General features: G+C 42.2%; 2 protein-coding genes across 2 annotated transcripts; one reads left to right on the plus strand and one right to left on the minus strand.

Moving 5' to 3' along the window:
* The first annotated feature begins 13 nt into the window (after positions 1 to 13).
* Positions 14 to 3,424, plus strand: LOC149389538 (serine/threonine-protein kinase ATR-like). The gene is made up of 5 exons (XM_089624180.1): positions 14 to 880; positions 974 to 1,543; positions 1,985 to 2,608; positions 2,751 to 2,945; positions 3,042 to 3,424. The coding sequence occupies exons 1-5, from the start codon at positions 35 to 37 to the stop codon at positions 3,207 to 3,209; spliced, it is 2,403 nt and encodes an 800-aa protein (XP_089480306.1). The 5' UTR covers positions 14 to 34; the 3' UTR covers positions 3,210 to 3,424.
* Positions 3,425 to 3,657: 233 nt separating this feature from the next.
* Positions 3,658 to 5,327, minus strand: LOC149389539 (pentatricopeptide repeat-containing protein At2g17033-like). Its single transcript, XM_089624181.1, has 2 exons — positions 4,986 to 5,327; positions 3,658 to 4,917 (listed from the first exon to the last, which is right to left on the minus strand). The coding sequence occupies exons 1-2, from the start codon at positions 5,253 to 5,255 to the stop codon at positions 3,856 to 3,858; spliced, it is 1,332 nt and encodes a 443-aa protein (XP_089480307.1). The 5' UTR covers positions 5,256 to 5,327; the 3' UTR covers positions 3,658 to 3,855.
* Positions 5,328 to 17,742: the final 12,415 nt, after the last annotated feature.

A 17,742-nucleotide genomic window follows, 5' to 3' on the forward strand; every position in this document is an offset into this window, starting at 1 on the left:
GTCATTTCGAGTAGGCGATCTGGGCTTTTCTAAAATGTTGGAGAATTGGGAAAGTCGTCTCAGGTTCACGCAACCATCTCTCTGGGCAAGAGAGCCTCTATTGGCTTTCCGAAGAATGGTTTTCTGCTCCAGTGGTCTCGATGCTCAAGTTGGTGATTGCTGGCTTCAATATGCAAAACTCTGCCGCATGGCTGGTCACTATGAAACATCAAATAGAGCAATTCTGGAATCTGAAGCTTCGGGTGCGCCGAATGTCCACATGGAAAAGGCTAAGCTTTTGTGGAACACAAGGAGGTCCGATGGTGCTATTGCAGAGTTGCAACAGTCTCTCCTTAACATGCCTGTAGAAGTTGTAGGATCCGCAGCAGTGACATCCATTAGTAGTCTTTCACTGGTTCCGCTCATATCACCACATATGGCATGCAATACTCAGACTATGAACGAGCACCGGAATGTTGCGAAAACACTTCTCCTCTACTCTCGATGGATTCACTACACGGGGCAGAAACAGAAAGAAGAGGTGATAAGCCTGTATTCCAGGGTTAGGGAACTACAGCCCTCGTGGGAAAAAGGTTACTTTTACATGGCTAAGTATGTGGATGAAGTGCTTGTCGATGCCAGGAAGCGACAGGAAGAAAATCTTGAGTCGAGATCCAGAGCTACAACTAGCACTCTAAGTTCTTCAAACCAGAGTAACGAGAGGCTATGGTGGCTTAATTTGCCTGATGTAATGTTATTATATGCCAAGGGACTTCACAGGGGTCACAAGAATCTCTACCAAGCACTTCCAAGGTTACTAACCCTTTGGTTTGACTTTGGTACTTTTTATCTAAGAAATGCGACATCATCTAACAAAGAGCTGAAAAGTGCACAAGCAAAGGTATTTCCCTAGTTCCCTTATTTGTCTTTTTCAATATATTTTTGTTGTGTATGTTTGAATCTAAATGTTTTTGCTGTGATTTTACTGTGTCAGGCTATGGGTATTATGCGAGGGTGTCGAAAGGATTTGCCAACATACCAGTGGTTAACTGTTCTACCTCAGTTGGTTTCAAGAATATGTCACCAGAACGAGGAAGTTGTTCGATTGGTCAAGCACATCATCACCTCAGTTCTGCAACAATATCCACAACAAGCCCTGTGGATTATGGCAGCTGTTTCAAAGTCCACTGTACCTTCTAGGAGAGAGGCGGCTTCAGAAATCATACAAGCTGCCCGAAAAGGATTCAGCCAGGGAAACAACAGCAGTAATTTGTTTAATCAGTTCGCCAGCATGGTAGATCATCTGATTAAGTTATGCTTTCATCCGGGCCAATCAAAATCAAAGACCATAAATATCGCAACTGAATTTAGTGCCTTGAAGAGAATGATGCCACTGGGAATCATAATGCCAATTCAACAGTCTCTTACTGTTAATCTACCCACGTATGAGGGAAATCTCACGAACACACTCAGGACTGATATCTTTTCAGTTACTGATCTACCTACAATATCGGGAATAGCTGACGAGGCTGAGATCCTTTCATCTCTTCAGCGCCCTAAGAAAGTAAGTTCATTTTAGTATTTTCAAGAGTCGTCTCCATTTCTTTTCACCCATTTCTTTATATATGCTGAAACAGATAATTAGAGAGAGAAGTAGAATAAATGATTTCTGTTGTTGCTTGAATGAATACCACAAGTTATTATCTACATAAAGAACTAACTACTTGACCTAGACTCCACAGGATTATGAGATTAGAAACAACTAAATATATAATAGACTTTATACAAAATAAAGACTTATTACGTAAACTTAACACGTTCTTGCATGAAAAATAGCGTGCATTATTCATGCTTCATGGTACAACCAGCTTTTGGAAAGAATTTGGAGCCTGTCAGCGTCTAGTAGACCCTGCTGAAACTTTGCCTATCATAACTGAAGATTTTCTGATTTATTGATTTTTTTTTTATTATTCATTTGGGGTAATTGTAACTCTTCGTAATTCAGGTTGTCTTAATTGGAAGCGATGGTGTTGAGCGTCCATTTCTCTGTAAACCCAAGGATGATCTCAGGAAAGATGCCCGCATGATGGAGTTCACGGCAATGATAAACCGCTTACTATCGAAATTTCCAGAAAGTCGTCGGAGGAAGCTCTACATTCGTACGTTCGCTGTGATACCATTGACGGAAGACTGTGGCATGGTTGAATGGGTTCCTCATACCCGCGGTCTCAGGCATATACTGCAAGACATTTATGTTACTTGCGGAAAGTTTGATAGGCAAAAGACGAACCCGCAAATTAAACGGATATACGATCAATGCCAAGGAAAATCACCCGAAGATGAGATGTTGAAGAACAAGATTCTTCCAATGTTCCCTCCGGTTTTCCACAAATGGTTTTTGACCAGTTTTTCTGAGCCAGCTGCTTGGTTTAGGGCTCGGATTGCTTATGCACACACCACTGCTGTGTGGTCAATGGTTGGGCATATTGTTGGACTTGGTGATAGGCACGGTGAAAACATCCTCTTCGATTCTACCACTGGCGACTGTGTTCATGTTGATTTCAGTTGCTTATTTGACAAGGGACTACAGTTGGAGAAGCCAGAGCTGGTTCCTTTCAGGATGACTCAGGTAAGAACAGAATTTGGTTTTCTTAGTAAAGCAAAATTTGCGACTTTCCAACGATTTGAACCTTGGGACTCTTAAGAATTGTAATCGGCATTAGTTCTGGTTTTCTTAGACTCGGGGAAGTTGACTATTCTTATCTTTGCAGAACATGATCGATGGACTGGGAATCACTGGTTACGAGGGAATATTCTTGAGAGTTTGTGAAATCACCCTATCGGTTCTGAGGATGCATCGGGAAACTTTGATGAGTATTCTCGAAACTTTCATTCACGACCCTCTTGTGGAATGGACAAAATCCCACAAGTCCAGTGGGGTAGAAGTTCAGAATCCACATGCTCAGGTAGGTTTTCAACATTTCATTCTTCTTTTTTCTGGCTACATTGAATTCGATATGATACAAAATACTGATAATCAATTAAATAAATAATGGGCGCAGCGAGCCATCAGTAACATTGAGGCGAGGTTGCAAGGAGTAGTAGTTGGTGTCGGAGCAGCTCCATCATTACCTTTGGCTGTTGAAGGCCAAGCCCGTCGTTTGATCACCGAGGCAATGTCTCACAAAAATCTTGGCAAGATGTATATCTGGTGGATGCCTTGGTTTTGAAGGCTGACCGAGTTTGGAGTCTCATTCTAAATTGGTATTTTGGCCAGCTCTTCATCGTCAGGTTCCGAATTTGGATCCTCTGCCACCTATTTTGTTGTCTCATTTCATGTCTCTTTTAATTACATTAATTTATGATACGTGCTGTTTACAATGATGAGAGACAATGAATGGTACAACAAAAAATGGGACAGGAACTAGATTAATTTACCCCTTAATTTATTTTATTTTATTGTATATTACTCCGTTCAGATACTTTTAGATGAGAGAAACGCTTGCGATGCACAGGTGAAATAGGGGCAAGCGAAAACAAATAGGCAACAGAAGAAGAAAAAAAAAAGTTCTCGTAGCGACAGATTAAAATAAAATCGGCTATAAAAATTACCGATAAGAGAATTTACCCTTTTTTTGTGTGTGTGCTTGGAGTAAGAGAATTTACCCTTACTCAGGGTGAAAAGGAAACCAGCTAATTATAGACTCGTATTTTTCCCTGAGGTTTGTTCAAAACTTCCACAAATCTCACCAGAACAATCAAGCCAGCAACTAAAAGACCAAAGGTTTGATCATGAAATTTTCTTTGATACAGGCGAGACTTCAAAAGGAGCTAATAAAGCACATGGCATTTCGTCTAATTTCTTCAGAGCGCGAACTATTTACACAGCCAGTCTCTCACATTCTTCCCCTTGGCAACGAAACACCCCGAATTCTTCCTATCGATCCTCATCGGACTCCCCGTTCTTCGCATCATCTCTCTCACCATGAGCTTCACCGGAGAAACACCTCTCACGCTGCTGTGCTTCCCCGAGCCGCAGACCACCACAACCTCCGCCGGAACGTCTCCTCCGAGCCTCCGCCGCATCTCCACCATCCATTCCATCAGAATCAGATACGCCGTCCCCACATGCATGCCGTGCAGGTCCAGCTTAGCCTCCGACGCACCCCACTCCATCGCTCCCTCTAACACCGCTCCTGCGGACCTCACCAACTCCCCGACCACTGCAGATTCGTCTCCTTCCAGACTCGAACCCAACTCCTCGACCGAGACCGGCGCTCCGTCGAAATCCCTCAGCATTGCCAAAACACCCGGGCAGCGATTCAGCACCGAATTATAAGTCCTGACAGAGAAAGCCACCCCGGAGCTTTTCATCCTCCGGAGCCACATCAGCATCCCGGAGAGATCTCCGTGGGTCCCGTACGATGAGAGGACCATGTTCGAACACACTGTTTCGATCGCCATCCCGTCTCTCTCCATCAAACCCACGACTCTAACCATGTCGTTTAGCAAACCCGTTCGTCCGTAGCTGTAGACCACGGACCGGAACTCGAACACCGACGGATTCAGACCCCTGGATCGCATCTCCTCCATCAGGGCCTCGGCTTCAGCGGGCCGGTCGGCGGCGCAGAGACCGCCGATCAGCGACTCGAAGGCACGGCGTTTCAGGTGGGTCGACGAGGATCCAATGGCGAGATCACGGACCGCGGAAATTGAACGATCCAGGCCGGGGCTCGCTCCGTGCTTTGCGTGGGATTCGAGCAGGTTGAAGCGGAATGCGGCGAGGTCTCGGGGGCAGTTTTGTAATTTCGAGAGGGCCTCGGAGATCAATGCCTCGGACTCGCCGTGCTTTCCCTGCTTCTCGAGAAGCGCAGCAAGTGACGCCGCCAGCTTCGGGTTGTACTCGAACCATGTCGCTTCCTTTATCTTCAGATACAACTGCCATGGAAAATAATTATTTAAAAAAAAAAAGGAATATTATCGTTTTAGATAGTTGTTGTACGTACGGGAAGGGAGTGATGTGCGAGGTTTGGGTGAGTGGTGTCGGGAGAGAGAAGATGAAAGAGGGCGTTTAAGGAAATGGACTTGGGCGAGCCCGCCACGAATTTGCCGATCAATTTCCCGGCGACGGCGTTATCGCCGGACTTGACGGAGAGGGTGGAGAGGAATTTGAGGCCTTGTTTGGTGAGAGCGCATTTTATTGTGAAATTGGAGAGAAGTGGTTGGCAGTGATTGTGTGGTTGAGAGAATGGGAAAGAGACGAGATTGCATGTCATTTGCTTTGCTTTAGGCAGTGAGTGAGTGACGAATTGACTTTGAGCTTTTTCCTGAGTTACTCGCGTCTTTCTAGTTTCTATAACCGTTTATCTATTATTACTCAAACCTTCATTATTTGCAAATAACGAGTTTGGTATAACGGGAGTTTAGTTTTTTTGGTATATACGTTTGAAATCTCGCGCGAGATCTCGCGTTTGGGAAGGGTGCGAGAGAGGTACGAGTATCTCTCGCGAGTTTGGTCAAATCTCGCGAAATCTCGCGCCATATCTCGCGTGTATAATACCTCCGAATCTCGTCCGAGTGAAGTTATTTTTTGCAAAATTTTCCCCCATTTCCGCATGTTTTTCGCAAAAGAAGAAGAGAAAGAGGACCTCCGGATCTCGCGCATCTGAAGACCAGATCTGGGTAGATCTCGCCGTGTACCCCCGAATCTCGCGCTCCGGATGTGTAAAACTGCTCAAATCTCGCCGTGTACCCCCGGATCTCGCGCGGTAAGGTTCAAAATTGAAATATAATTTTTTTTTTAATTTTGAATGAATTTTTTTATTGGATTGTTGAGTATTTTTTAATGGATTGTTGATATGAAGTTATTATAATCCGAATTTATGTAGTATTTGAATAATTTGATGATGTTGTCTTTATTTAGTGTGACTTTGCTTGCGAATTCTATATTATACGTGTATTGATTTGTACTCTACTTAGAATTTCATGTCTAGAATTTTGAAAACTTTATTCTAAAATTTATATAGATTGTGTATCCTAAACTTATACAAAATCATAATTAAAAAATTGTTCAAATACCCCGTGGAATACCCTTTTTTGACGGTATATCCCACGAAATGCGGTATACCACACGGTACGAGATACCCCGAACGTTCATCAAATTCCACGAGATACCACGGTACGAGACGAGATACCCCCCCAAAAAAAGTGCGGTACGACCGCGAGATGCGAGATTTTAATCCTTGTATACTAGATAGTAACACGTGCACATGATTAATTGTGTGTAATTTAAAATTTATTAAAGTCAGCAGTCATTATTTTTTATATAAATAATACAAATAATTGGCTATGTAACCATCTTAAACACTAACAATTTGATTTTAGCAAACTTTTCGTTAATTTCCCGTAAATAGTCATCTTGCTTACGTGACATCTTATTAATTGAATTAGTTTTACACATTTGCCCTTATTTAATTCGGCAGCTATTTTAATTAGGCAGTTTTTTTTAAATTTTTTTTAATTAGGGAAGTTTTCAAATTCGAAATTTGAATTTTCTAGTAGATTTTGAAAGTTTTCGGCGCATTTTTATTGTTAACGTGTATTTTGAAGTTTTCAGCGTTGACTTTAGTTAATTAGTTTCTATTTTCGTGGCTATTTATTATGCATAAAATCTGTAAATGTATTCTTCATTTATTGATATTATTTTGTCTTCCATATATTCATAATTTTAGAACGTCTAAAATATTTCCAGAATTTTTTTTTCAGTTTATTTACACGAATATACTGTAAATATGCTTTGTATTTATAATGAATACACTGGAAATATGCTTTGTATTTACACGAATATACTGTAATAAACTGTAAATATGCTTTGTATTTACACGAATAAAATATGCTTTGTATTTACACGAATATACACCATCCGAACAAAAACGACTCATCCTATTATGTACAACCAAATAACCATTGAAACTCATCTTCCTCGTCACGCAAATCACCGACCCGTCTTCCTTGGGCGTCGGAGCCCTCTCGCAGGCTTTTGCAATCCCGACCATGTAACAACCTCTAATCATGGTGTTCCACATGTAGGCGTTGGGGTTGTGGAGCCACGGGAGGAGATCGCGCGCGTGAACACCAATTTTTTCCCTCCGATTTTTAAATGCAGGTCATCTCTTTTTCCCGGATTTTGAACCTAATTTCAACGGAAAAAACCATCTCATACCGAAGAATAACCCATAAACAACAAAATCATGTACAAACACACCCCTATGAGAAAATCGTGTTAACTGTGAAGTAAATCGGCTACAAACATACTTTTTCTCGTTGATTTCGTTAGTCGTTCGTCCGATGATTCCAATTTTTTCCTCGTCTTCCTCTCTTTTTTTCTCTCGGCTTCCTATCTTTTTTTTTTGGGTAACAAAATGAAGAAAAGTGGCGTGTTCAAATGGGTATATTCGGTTAATCCACAGCCTTCCCTTATTTCCGGGATTTAAAATCAATACCGAATAAAATCCTCCCTCAATTTGTGCGAGTAGTTATGACCAAATATTTGTTTTCCATTTAAATTAATAGGCTTAAAATAATGGGCGGGAATTTGGCTGGTGTTATTTGAGGTCATTCACGTCTTTTAACATGCTGTAAATAGATTGTTGTGGCTATTAACATAAAATTAACAAAAGGTTGGCTAAAACCAAAAACCTCTATATTCGCGTGGCTATATACCTATATAACCCTAAATAATAAGAAATTCAAAGTATACAAATATAGTCGATGTACATCATTCTAAATCGAAAAACGAGAATAAGAAAAAAAATACAGTTGACCAGTATAATCTATATAGCAAATATGATAAAACAAATAAATATAATCAGTCACTACATAAATTAAAGTCTACGTTGCATTCTAATTTAATGAAAAATAATTGTTACTCAGTCACGTTCCTGAAGAGAACAGACAAGTCAAATGAAATAATAATCTTGTAGAGCAAGACATGACACACCAAATCTGAGAGAGAGTGAGAGAGACTTATGATAAACACCTTGAACGGGAACATGACCTCCACAACTCAAATCGTGTAAAAAGATATAACACACACCCAATAAATTCTATATGGGAGAGAAAAATCATAGAAGCTAAACACTGTTGTCTCTGCCTTTTCGAAGAATTATGAGTGCTCTGTAAATAATCCACCTAGTCGCATAGAGAATGTGAGAAACAAATAAAAAAAAATACTTATCCTTGTTATAATACGTGAGGAAAAAAATTTAATTTCTTTTAGATAAATAACTACTTACCTCAAATTGATCATCTGAGCAATGCATCGATGTAAGACGATGTTGACGTTTACTGCGTCTCTGATTTGAAGCTTGAGAATGTGCATCTAATAAAGATAGGTGAAGATCCCTATAGACGGAGGAAAAGCACAAAAAAAAAATAACGTTATACCAATTCACATTATAAGACCTGAATAACGAAGGAAAGAGAATTTATTCGACCATCTCTCGTTCTGAAATGATCTAGCAAATTGAGTTGGTCAACTAATCATACTTTAGGACCAGTGAAAATTGAGTTGTACACTTAAAGATAACAAAAAAAATTATGAAATATAGAATAAAAATTCTGAGTTTTAAAAAATATCTAATTCCATTTCAATTAGATAAATTTTATGTAACATGATAACTGTGGGGGTCAAAAATCAATTTTCTAAAAAAATAAAACCACTTAAGTTGTGCTTTAGTTCGACCAAAGCCCAACAGCAGACCCAGTCCGGCTCTCAAAGAATTATCTGGGCCCATCTCGACTCCTGAAGGTCGGCCCAAGCCCATTCAGAAGCCTAGTTCGCCAAAGGAAGGACGAATCGCCCGTGTTGACCCAATTAGAGGAATCGGTCTTGGTGAGATAGAAGACCTTACCGCGAAGATAGGATCTGAGATAACTTCGATCAGCGACGTGGCAGAGCCGACGAGCATATACATTTATTCTCGATATTCTCTCTTCTATTTCTTATTCTCTGAGTTTGCCCGTTTGAGTTCGGCACTTCGCCCCTCATTGAATACATCTGATTATCAATACAAATATTATGTTCTTATATTTGTTTTCATTCATTTCTTTTCGTATCTCTTTTTGTTTCTTATACGACGTCTTCTGAGACCCATATTTAAATAAATCAAATATATATCATATTATAATTTGTGATTGTTGAAATCGACATCAACAATTTGGCGCTGTCTGTGGGATATTTTGGAAAGACCAACCTCGAAAGAAGCAAGTTCACCGGAAAAGAAATATCATGTCTTCCAACCCAACTCACTATGAATCGGGAGAGGAAATCCCTCCGGGGATCAGGGCAATCCTGGATATGCTGAAAAAAAAGAGAAAATCAGGAAGAAACCAACCGGAGTCTCAATGCCCGATTGGATTCCCTCTTGACCCCTCGGAATACTCCGGATCAGCAGGCGGGATCCGACGAAATGACCGTCTCAGAATCTGCTCGAAACGCTGCGTCAGCCGCGCAGACGAGCCGAGTTCTTCCCCCTGAAGTCCACCTGGACTTCATCGGGATTCAGGTCTCCCAAGGGATAGATCAGTCCCCGGGCTTGAGCTCACAACTCGGAGGGACTGCAGAAGAGGCCGCCACTGAAACTACGATCGATCTAACCGGACTACCCCACCCCCGTAGGCGGGAGCACCCGCGAGACCTTCCCAGCAAGTTTCGGACCTCGCCCCGTGACGACCTCCCGAACGTTCACCCCCCAATATTTTGGCGGGCAGAACCAGACGCAGTATAATCAGACCGAAGTCACTACAGTCACCGCAGTGCGCACGGGACTTCGCCCCTCTCAAGAGGGCGAACCCAACATGACTGAGTTTGAAAGGTTCAAAGAATCGATAACGGCCGAACTGAAAGCAGTCCACTCCAAATTTCATAGTGCGACCAGCTCAGCTCCTAAAATAGACCGACTCGTTGCAGAAACAATAATGACTCCTTTTCGCTAAAAACATTACTGATGTGCTCATTGGAGATGCCGGGAAGGTCCGTCTTCCTAGGTACAATGAGACCTCGAACCCAAAAGCTTACATCATATCCTTCAGAATTGCAATGGGACGGGCAATGCTGACAGAGAGAGAACAAGAGGCGGGATATTGCCAACTGTTTGCTGAAAGCTTGTTTTGAGATGCTCTAGAGTGGTTCTCCAGATTCAAGCCTAACTCTATCGATAGTTTTGCCAAACTATCGGCAGCATTCCTAAAACATTACTCGATGTTCGTAGAGGACGAACTCACAATAGCAGACCAGTGGGGGGGTCCAGCAGAAGGAGAACGAGTCCTTGAGGGACTACATGGTCCGTTACAAAGACGTTATCTAAAAAATCTCTAACGTTGATCTCGAATCTTCCATAACCTCACTAAGGAATGGTCTGCGGCATGAATCGAGATTCAAACTAGAGATGATTGTAAACCGCCCCTTACATTGGAAGACGTGATCCATAAGGCCGCTAACGAAGCTAAGACTGAGGAGGAATTTGCTTCCTTAGAAAAACAATGTATGGCTGAAAAGAAGCCACACGGTAACACGTGGGTGCGGCCTTTAAGCGTCGGGGGCAACCCCCGAAGGCCCAACCCTCAGGAGGCCGGGCCATAGGTCAGAAAACAGCATGCCCCTCCGGGTTTTGCCTTCAACATATGAGATGAAGGCAATGAGGGAGGTCCCCAAGAAAAAAAAAATGGACCAGAGGCCCAAACACATTCTGCGATTTCCATCAAACCAATGGCCACACCACGATAAATTGCGAAACTATGCGCAAAGTCTTGGCGGTAAAATATGCGAATGGGGAACTAAAGAACATCGATTTGGGTCCCCCGCCCAAAAAGAAGGTCTTAAACAACAACCGAGGGAGAGGCAACCCCTCACCCAAGAGGTCTAGGCCCACCGACGAAGGGGAACTAGAATCCTCGACGACCACGACAAACCACCGAGTCGACTTCATAATGGGCAATTCAAAATTTTGCAATAGCTCTGTTAACTCGATCAAAGCTCATCAGCGTCAGCTGATGAATAAGACCACCAAGATCGGAGTAGAACAGGATGTTCAAATCTCATTCTCCGAAAAAGAAGCCTCTGGGGCAACAAACCCGCATGACGATGCGCTCGTGATAACGATCTGCGTGTCCAACTGCGAGGTCGCTCGAGTCCTAGTCGATGGAGGAAGCTCCGTAGATCTCATTTTTAAGGACACCCTCAAGAGAATGTGAATCGAGAAATCTGAGATTGAAAGAGAACAGACCCAACTAACAGGCTTCAACGGCTCGATTACTCCATCATCAGGAACCATTAAGCTGCTTGTGAAGACAAACGGGATAAACAAAATAGTTGAATTCCAGGTTCTGGAATGTTTCTCCCCCAATAACATCATCCTGGTGTCGGGGATGATTCCCCCATATAACCATATTAATGCGGAAAAATAATTAATTACGCTAATCATGAACTAATTAATTCAATGATTATATGACAAGATCTAGATTTACGTTAATTAAAATTATATGAGAGCATATAAGTCAAGCAACCGATATAAGAGTAAACGATTACTTACATTGATTTTCGGTTCAGCTACAGAACGCTCCTAATCCAATCGCGTACTCCTTGCGTCGTCTTGATGAAGGACTCGAGGATGACACCTTAGTCTTCCGAAACGTAATCTCCGAGACGAATAAGAAAGATGAGTGGACACAGTCTTTATCTCACTAGATCACGAAACTAGGTGTTTCGAGATCTCTCTCTTATTTTACTAAGAATGGAAACGAATTTCCGAGGGGATGGAGAGGCAGATGCACAGCCAAGGGAGGCTAGTGATGCACGAAATTTTCACAAAAAATTGCTTATTTTTGCCTTCTCATGAACCCCTATTCATAGTAGTAAAAGGAGATATTCATGGAATCTTCCAGAATATTTTATTTCCTTTTATTGTGTTCACACTAGTGGATTAAATCTAGGCCATTGGATCTCAACAAGTGAATCATACTTTTTCTCTCATCCATCAGATCAATATCTATGGGATATTATTCTCTATTTAAATAGAGAATATATTATTTAGTGAGAGAATAAAGGAGAATATATTATTTCCCTTTAAATATATTCTCATATATTCTCCTAAATACTTTCCTTTAAATAAGGAGAAAATATAGGACGATATCTTATATTATTCTCTCTCCTTTATTTAAACAACTAAAGAGAAAATATTGGTAAATACCAATATTGAAAAAATCGGAATTGATGGCTTACGGCCAAGGGGATTTGCGCAAATTCTATGCCAAAATTCCCAATTCGATTTTTCCATGTGTGTAAGGCCCAATTGCTTAAAACCCAATTAATCATTTATTTACTTGGTCCAACATTAAACAAATAATTAATAATTGTTTATTTACTTGATCAAACAATAAATAAACAATTCTACCATAAATATTTATTTAATTCTGCGAATACCCGTTTTCCAGAATTAATGATGTCAATCACAATTACAGCAAGTGAGATTAATAATGATAAACATTATTATACGAAAGTTCTTATCCACCTTTTTCAGAGCCGAATCGGGGACTATGGACCTAGTAATAGAAGCTTAACAAATCCGATTAAAAATACGAAATAGTCCTTTCTCTTTTTCCATCGATTCGTTTAATCTTGGTCAAATACTCCACCTTGTAAGCCAAGACTGAACTCTCATTTATACTAGAATTATATTTACTCATCGTGACGAGTGTCCACTGATATAGTCAGTTCGTGATCAAGATCCTCCAGGTTCAACCCGTATCGAGAGAAGTCAATTTATTCCGTTATACTTCCCTTGATACATATCAGCCCTAAGCATTGTTGCTTCCCTAGCGAAAGATTCTTTCGAACGTTACTTACTTCGAAAGTACGCGCAATCAATCGGTTCTGGAATCAACCCTTAGGTGAGAGAACATTAACCTTCTTTCAGGAAGGCTGGATTCCGTATCTGTAAATCATTTCCCACTCGAATTATGCTCTGAGAAAACTTCCAAGACATAAGCTGTGATTAGCATGAATAGCCTTTTAGCGAATGAGTCAAAGAGCTCAGTAACATAACCCAGTGTCCATGATCACTTCAGGATTTAGATCAAGTCTCACTGTGACCATCATAGTGGCATCGGTTAGTGTGTCGTAACGGTCTATAAACGACACATCTACACCAAGACCTGTCCAGGTCGTACACTTAACACAAGTGTAGAATGCTCCCACATAGTGATCAGCCTTCACCCATGTGTTCCACATATATGACTTTAGATATAGTTTTCCAGGCGTATATCAGTCATCGACCATGTTGTAGCACACCGCTCGAACTCAGGTGCCCAGCACGTGACTCAGTTAGATACGGAGGCTATGGAATAATGAATGTTTAATAAATCTCATTAAATAAGAAATAACTCTTTCAATTAAAATAGATAATAAATGTCAAACTTTATTTTATTAATAATTTCAACGAGAATTTACATAAGTATCTTCTCGTGGGAAAGAATTCCTAACACCTGGGACGACCATGGATACACCAGATGAGGGCCGTTCCCTCAACCTTCCATCAGTGTATTCGATTTCCCACGCATGGAGGTATAGGAGAGATCAGAGGAAACTAGGCAGCCTCCCGTAGCTGCTATCTCACTAGCCACAAGCAGAATATTAAAGAGGCTAATGAGAAACAATAGCAATTAATGAATGTAGAGCCAACTAAAAATGAAAGCTCTAAACTAGAAGAATCGGATTCCCCAAGTACTGAGATGACAGTACAAATACAGCTCGACGGCCTCGATCCCTCCAAGTGCGTATGAATCGGAGCCGAGCTCAAGGGAAGTATACGGCGAGAGCTAATTCGTTTCTTGAAATGAAACAAATCTACCTTCGCATGGACGACGAAAGATATGCTAGGGATTAGTATCGATGTTACGTCTCACCAACTTAACGTTGATCCAAGTGTCAAACGAGTGAAACAAAAGAGACGCAAGCTCGGTCCCGACAGGGCATCAGTAGTCAACGACGAAGTCGAAAGACTCCTCAAAGCCGATTCAATCCGCGAAGTCAAATATCCAAATTGGTTAGCAAACACCGTCGTCGTAAAGAAAAAAAAACGGAAAATAGAGGGTATGCATCGATTTCACGGACCTGAACAAAGTATGCCCCAACGACAGCTTCCCCTTGCCTCATATCGACCAACTTGTCGAGGCAACTGCGGGACATAAGGTACTCTCGTTCATGGACGCATTCTCAGGATATAACTAAATCCTAATGCATCCGGATGATCAATAAAAAATGGCATTCATAACCGACCGAGGCACATATTACTATAAGGTCATGCCATTTGGACTAAAGAATGCTGGCGCCACCTACCAAAGGTTAGTCAACAAAATGTTCAAAGAAAAAATAGGAAAAACGATGGAGGTGTATATCGATGATATGCTCGTCAAGTCCCTAAGAGAAAATGACCATGTAGGACATTTGGAGGAATTTTTCGAGGTACTGAATAAGTATCAAATGAAACTGAACCCTACCAAATGTTCATTCGGAGTGTCCTCCGGGAAATTCCTCGGGTACTTAGTCACCCAACGAGCAATTAAGGCAAACCCGGACCAGTTGAATGCCCTACGACAGATGCCCTCACCTCGTAACAGACGTGAGGTGCAGAGGTTGACAGGCCGAATCGCCGCACTCAATCGCTTCATCTCGCGGTCCACGGACAAATGCCTCCCGTTCTACCGACTCCTCAAAGGGAATAAAAAGCTCGAATGAGACGAAAAATGTGAAAAAAGCATTTAAAGAACTAAAAGAATATCTATCGACACCCCCGATCCTTGCAAAGCTCGTGGTAAGAGAGCCACTCTACCTATACGTCGCTGTTTCCCAAGCGGCGGTAAGTGGAGTACTCGTCTGGGAGGAGCAAGGGGATCAACGACCCATATTCTACGTGAGTAAGTCGTTAGTCGATGTAGAAAATCGCTATTATGGAAAAATTGGCCTTATCTGTTGTCTCCGCCGCACGAAAGCTTCGGCCGTACTTCCAATCCCACACCATAGTAGTGACGACGACCCAACCGCTGAGAAGTTTCTTACACAGCCCTAATTAGTCGGGGAGATTGACCAAATGGGCCATAGAACTGAGCGAATATGACATCGAGTATCGAATTAGGACGTGCGCTAAATCACAGGTTTAAGTGGACTTCATCGTTGAAGTCCCAAGAGAAGACCCAGCCGTGACCGAAGACGAGGGCACCTGGACACTAAAAGTGGACGGCGCATCGTCAAAACAAGGGGCAAGAGTAGGAATACACCTAACATCCCTTCACGGAAAGGTTATCGAGCAATCATTCAGACTCGACTTCGTTGCATCCAACAATGAGGCCCAGTACGAAGCATTAATAGCCGGACTAAGATTGGTTACAGCTGTCGGAGCTAAGCAAGTACAAGATTTTTGTGACTCTCATCTCGTAGCGAATCAATACTTCGGCGAATACGAAGCGCGGGTCTAGCAAATGGAAGCCTATTTGAAGGTCGTAAAAGACCTTACGACGCAATTCAGACAATTCTCTTTAACGCGAATCCCTAGGGGTGAAAACACCTCGGTAAATACACTGGCCGCTTTGACGTCTACTTCGGATCCGGAGCTTAAAAGGATCATACCAGTCGAAACAATCAAACAACCTTCTAAAGCCATCACTGTCATTGCAGTCATAACTATAGAAGGGGGGGGGGATTAGAGAGATGAAATCATACATTACATCATGACTGGTACGGTCCTGTCCGACAAAATGGCAAAACGCAAACTCGTACTGAGAAGTGCAAGATTCTGCGTGATAGACGGAAACCTGTTCAAAAGAAGCTTCGCAAGACCATACCTCAAGTGTGTTGGAACGGATGAGTCAAAACAAATCCTAAAAGACGTACACGAGGGAGAATGCGGAAGTCATGAAGGGGGAATGGCACTCGCCATCAAAATAAAGAGACAAGGCTACTTTTGGCCGACCATGTTGACAGACTGTGAGGTACATTCACGCCGCTGCGACCAATGCCAACGCCACACACCTAACATAAAGAGACCCGCAGAAGAGTTGTCCTCCATCTCGGTGCCATACCAATTCATGAAATGGTCAATGGACATCGTTGGACCAATGCCAGTTGCCCCTGGCGGACTAATATTTTTTTATTAATCTTAACATATTATATTTTGAAATGGATCGAAGTAGGCGTCTTCATCTTGATCAAAGACGTCGATGTCAAAGCATTTATCTGGAAAAATATTATCTGTTGGCACGGGACTCCCCAGGAAATCGTGGCAGACAACGGGTCACAATTTATATCCAAAAAATTCGAACATTTTGCTACAACAATAACGTGAAACTGAGGATGTCAACACTACGATACCCTCAAGGAAACGGACATGCAAAGGCAGCAAATAAGACCATCGTAAACTCCATCAAAAAGAGGCTCACAGCTAAAAAAGGACGATGGGCAGAAGAGCTACCAGGTGTGCTCTGGGCCTACTGAACCAGCTCGCGAAGGCCAACAGGGGAATGGAGTCGAGTCACTCATCCCGGTCGAACACCAAGTGCCGACTCTAAGGACGATGCATGCGCACCAGGATGAGCCAGAAAATGAACAATCGCTATGCGACACCTTAGATTTTATAGACGAAAAATGGGAGTCGGCCTTGATATGGTTATTCCACTATAAACAGTTTATTGCCAAATTCTATAATAAAGGCGTAAGCTATAGGAAATTCGAAGTAGGAGACTTAGTCCTCCGAATGACATTTTAAAACACCGCCGAGAATAATGCCGGAAAACTGGGCGTAAATTGGGAAGGCCCTTATAGAGTCACCAAGATCGTCTACCCCGGCGTCTATGAACTTGAAACACTAAATGGAGTCCTGGTTTTAAGGCCATGGAACGTCTCGAATCTCAAAAAATACTACTGCTAACACCAGTAAGAATCGAACTACGTCCGACTTGATCCCTACATAAGGGTATGTAGGCAGCCTTTCTTTGCAAAGGCACAGTCCCACAAAAAAAAAATTAAACCGCTCATTTCGAGACAATAGGGCTCCGGAGCCCACACTTCGTCCTAGAGGTCCAGGCCCCGAATTAGGACCACGGTGTGAATACCTCACGACCAAGGCGAGATCCGAAATCTCACTTCGTCATCTCACGTAACATCTGAATCAGAGGCGCACCTCAGCAAGGTAGGCATCGCCCAAGAAAAACAAAGTAAAATTTTTTAGATCTCGACGATCTGAGAGACTTAACAACGTCCGTGAACTTCGACTCTTTTTATGAAGAGTCTCAAATCGAAGATACTCGAGAGGAGAGGAAGAGAAGATACTCGAGAGGAGAGGAAGAGTTGGGATCCTGCGGATCCACTCTTTTTCCTATTCAAAGATCAGCCCTTTGTCTCTGTGTTTTCACATCGAGAATTTTTTGTAGATGAAGAGATGTCCTTAGTAAGAGGGGGAAGGGTTAAGGATTTACCCGGTATTTTTAAAATATAGTATGCCACCCGTCATATTTTTTTGTTTTACGCCACGAAATTCTTCCTCAGCCAGGCGGGGGCAGAATACCGGAGCAAGTATTAGTAGCATAGCAAAAATGCGTTCCTCATCACCACCTGTGTCCGCGTTCCCGAAGGCACCCCTCTCTTTCAAGAGGATTCGCGTATGAAGTGGGAGAGAAGGGATTTCATAATTGGGGTTTTGAATAAGACGACAT

This window comes from Urtica dioica, chromosome 8 (assembly GCF_054948205.1).
Source record: "Urtica dioica subsp. dioica isolate 48M chromosome 8, U.dioica_male_clone48M_v1_H2, whole genome shotgun sequence".
NCBI classification, from domain to species: Eukaryota; Viridiplantae; Streptophyta; class Magnoliopsida; order Rosales; family Urticaceae; genus Urtica; species Urtica dioica.

What these genes read in the sequence shown, in the direction of transcription:
- LOC149389538 (XM_089624180.1), top strand. Translation starts at nt 35, where the DNA reads ATGTTGGAGAATTGGGAAAGTCGTCTCAGGTTCACGCAACCATCTCTC. An exon ending in TGAAAAGTGCACAAGCAAAG is followed by an intron (nt 881 to 973) that starts GTATTTCCCTAG and finishes TTACTGTGTCAG; the next exon opens with GCTATGGGTATTATGCGAGG. An exon ending in CTCTTCAGCGCCCTAAGAAA is followed by an intron (nt 1,544 to 1,984) that starts GTAAGTTCATTT and finishes TTCGTAATTCAG; the next exon opens with GTTGTCTTAATTGGAAGCGA.
- LOC149389539 (XM_089624181.1), bottom strand. Translation starts at nt 5,255, where the DNA reads ATGACATGCAATCTCGTCTCTTTCCCATTCTCTCAACCACACAATCAC. An exon ending in TCGCACATCACTCCCTTCCC is followed by an intron (nt 4,918 to 4,985) that starts GTACGTACAACA and finishes TTTCCATGGCAG; the next exon opens with TTGTATCTGAAGATAAAGGA.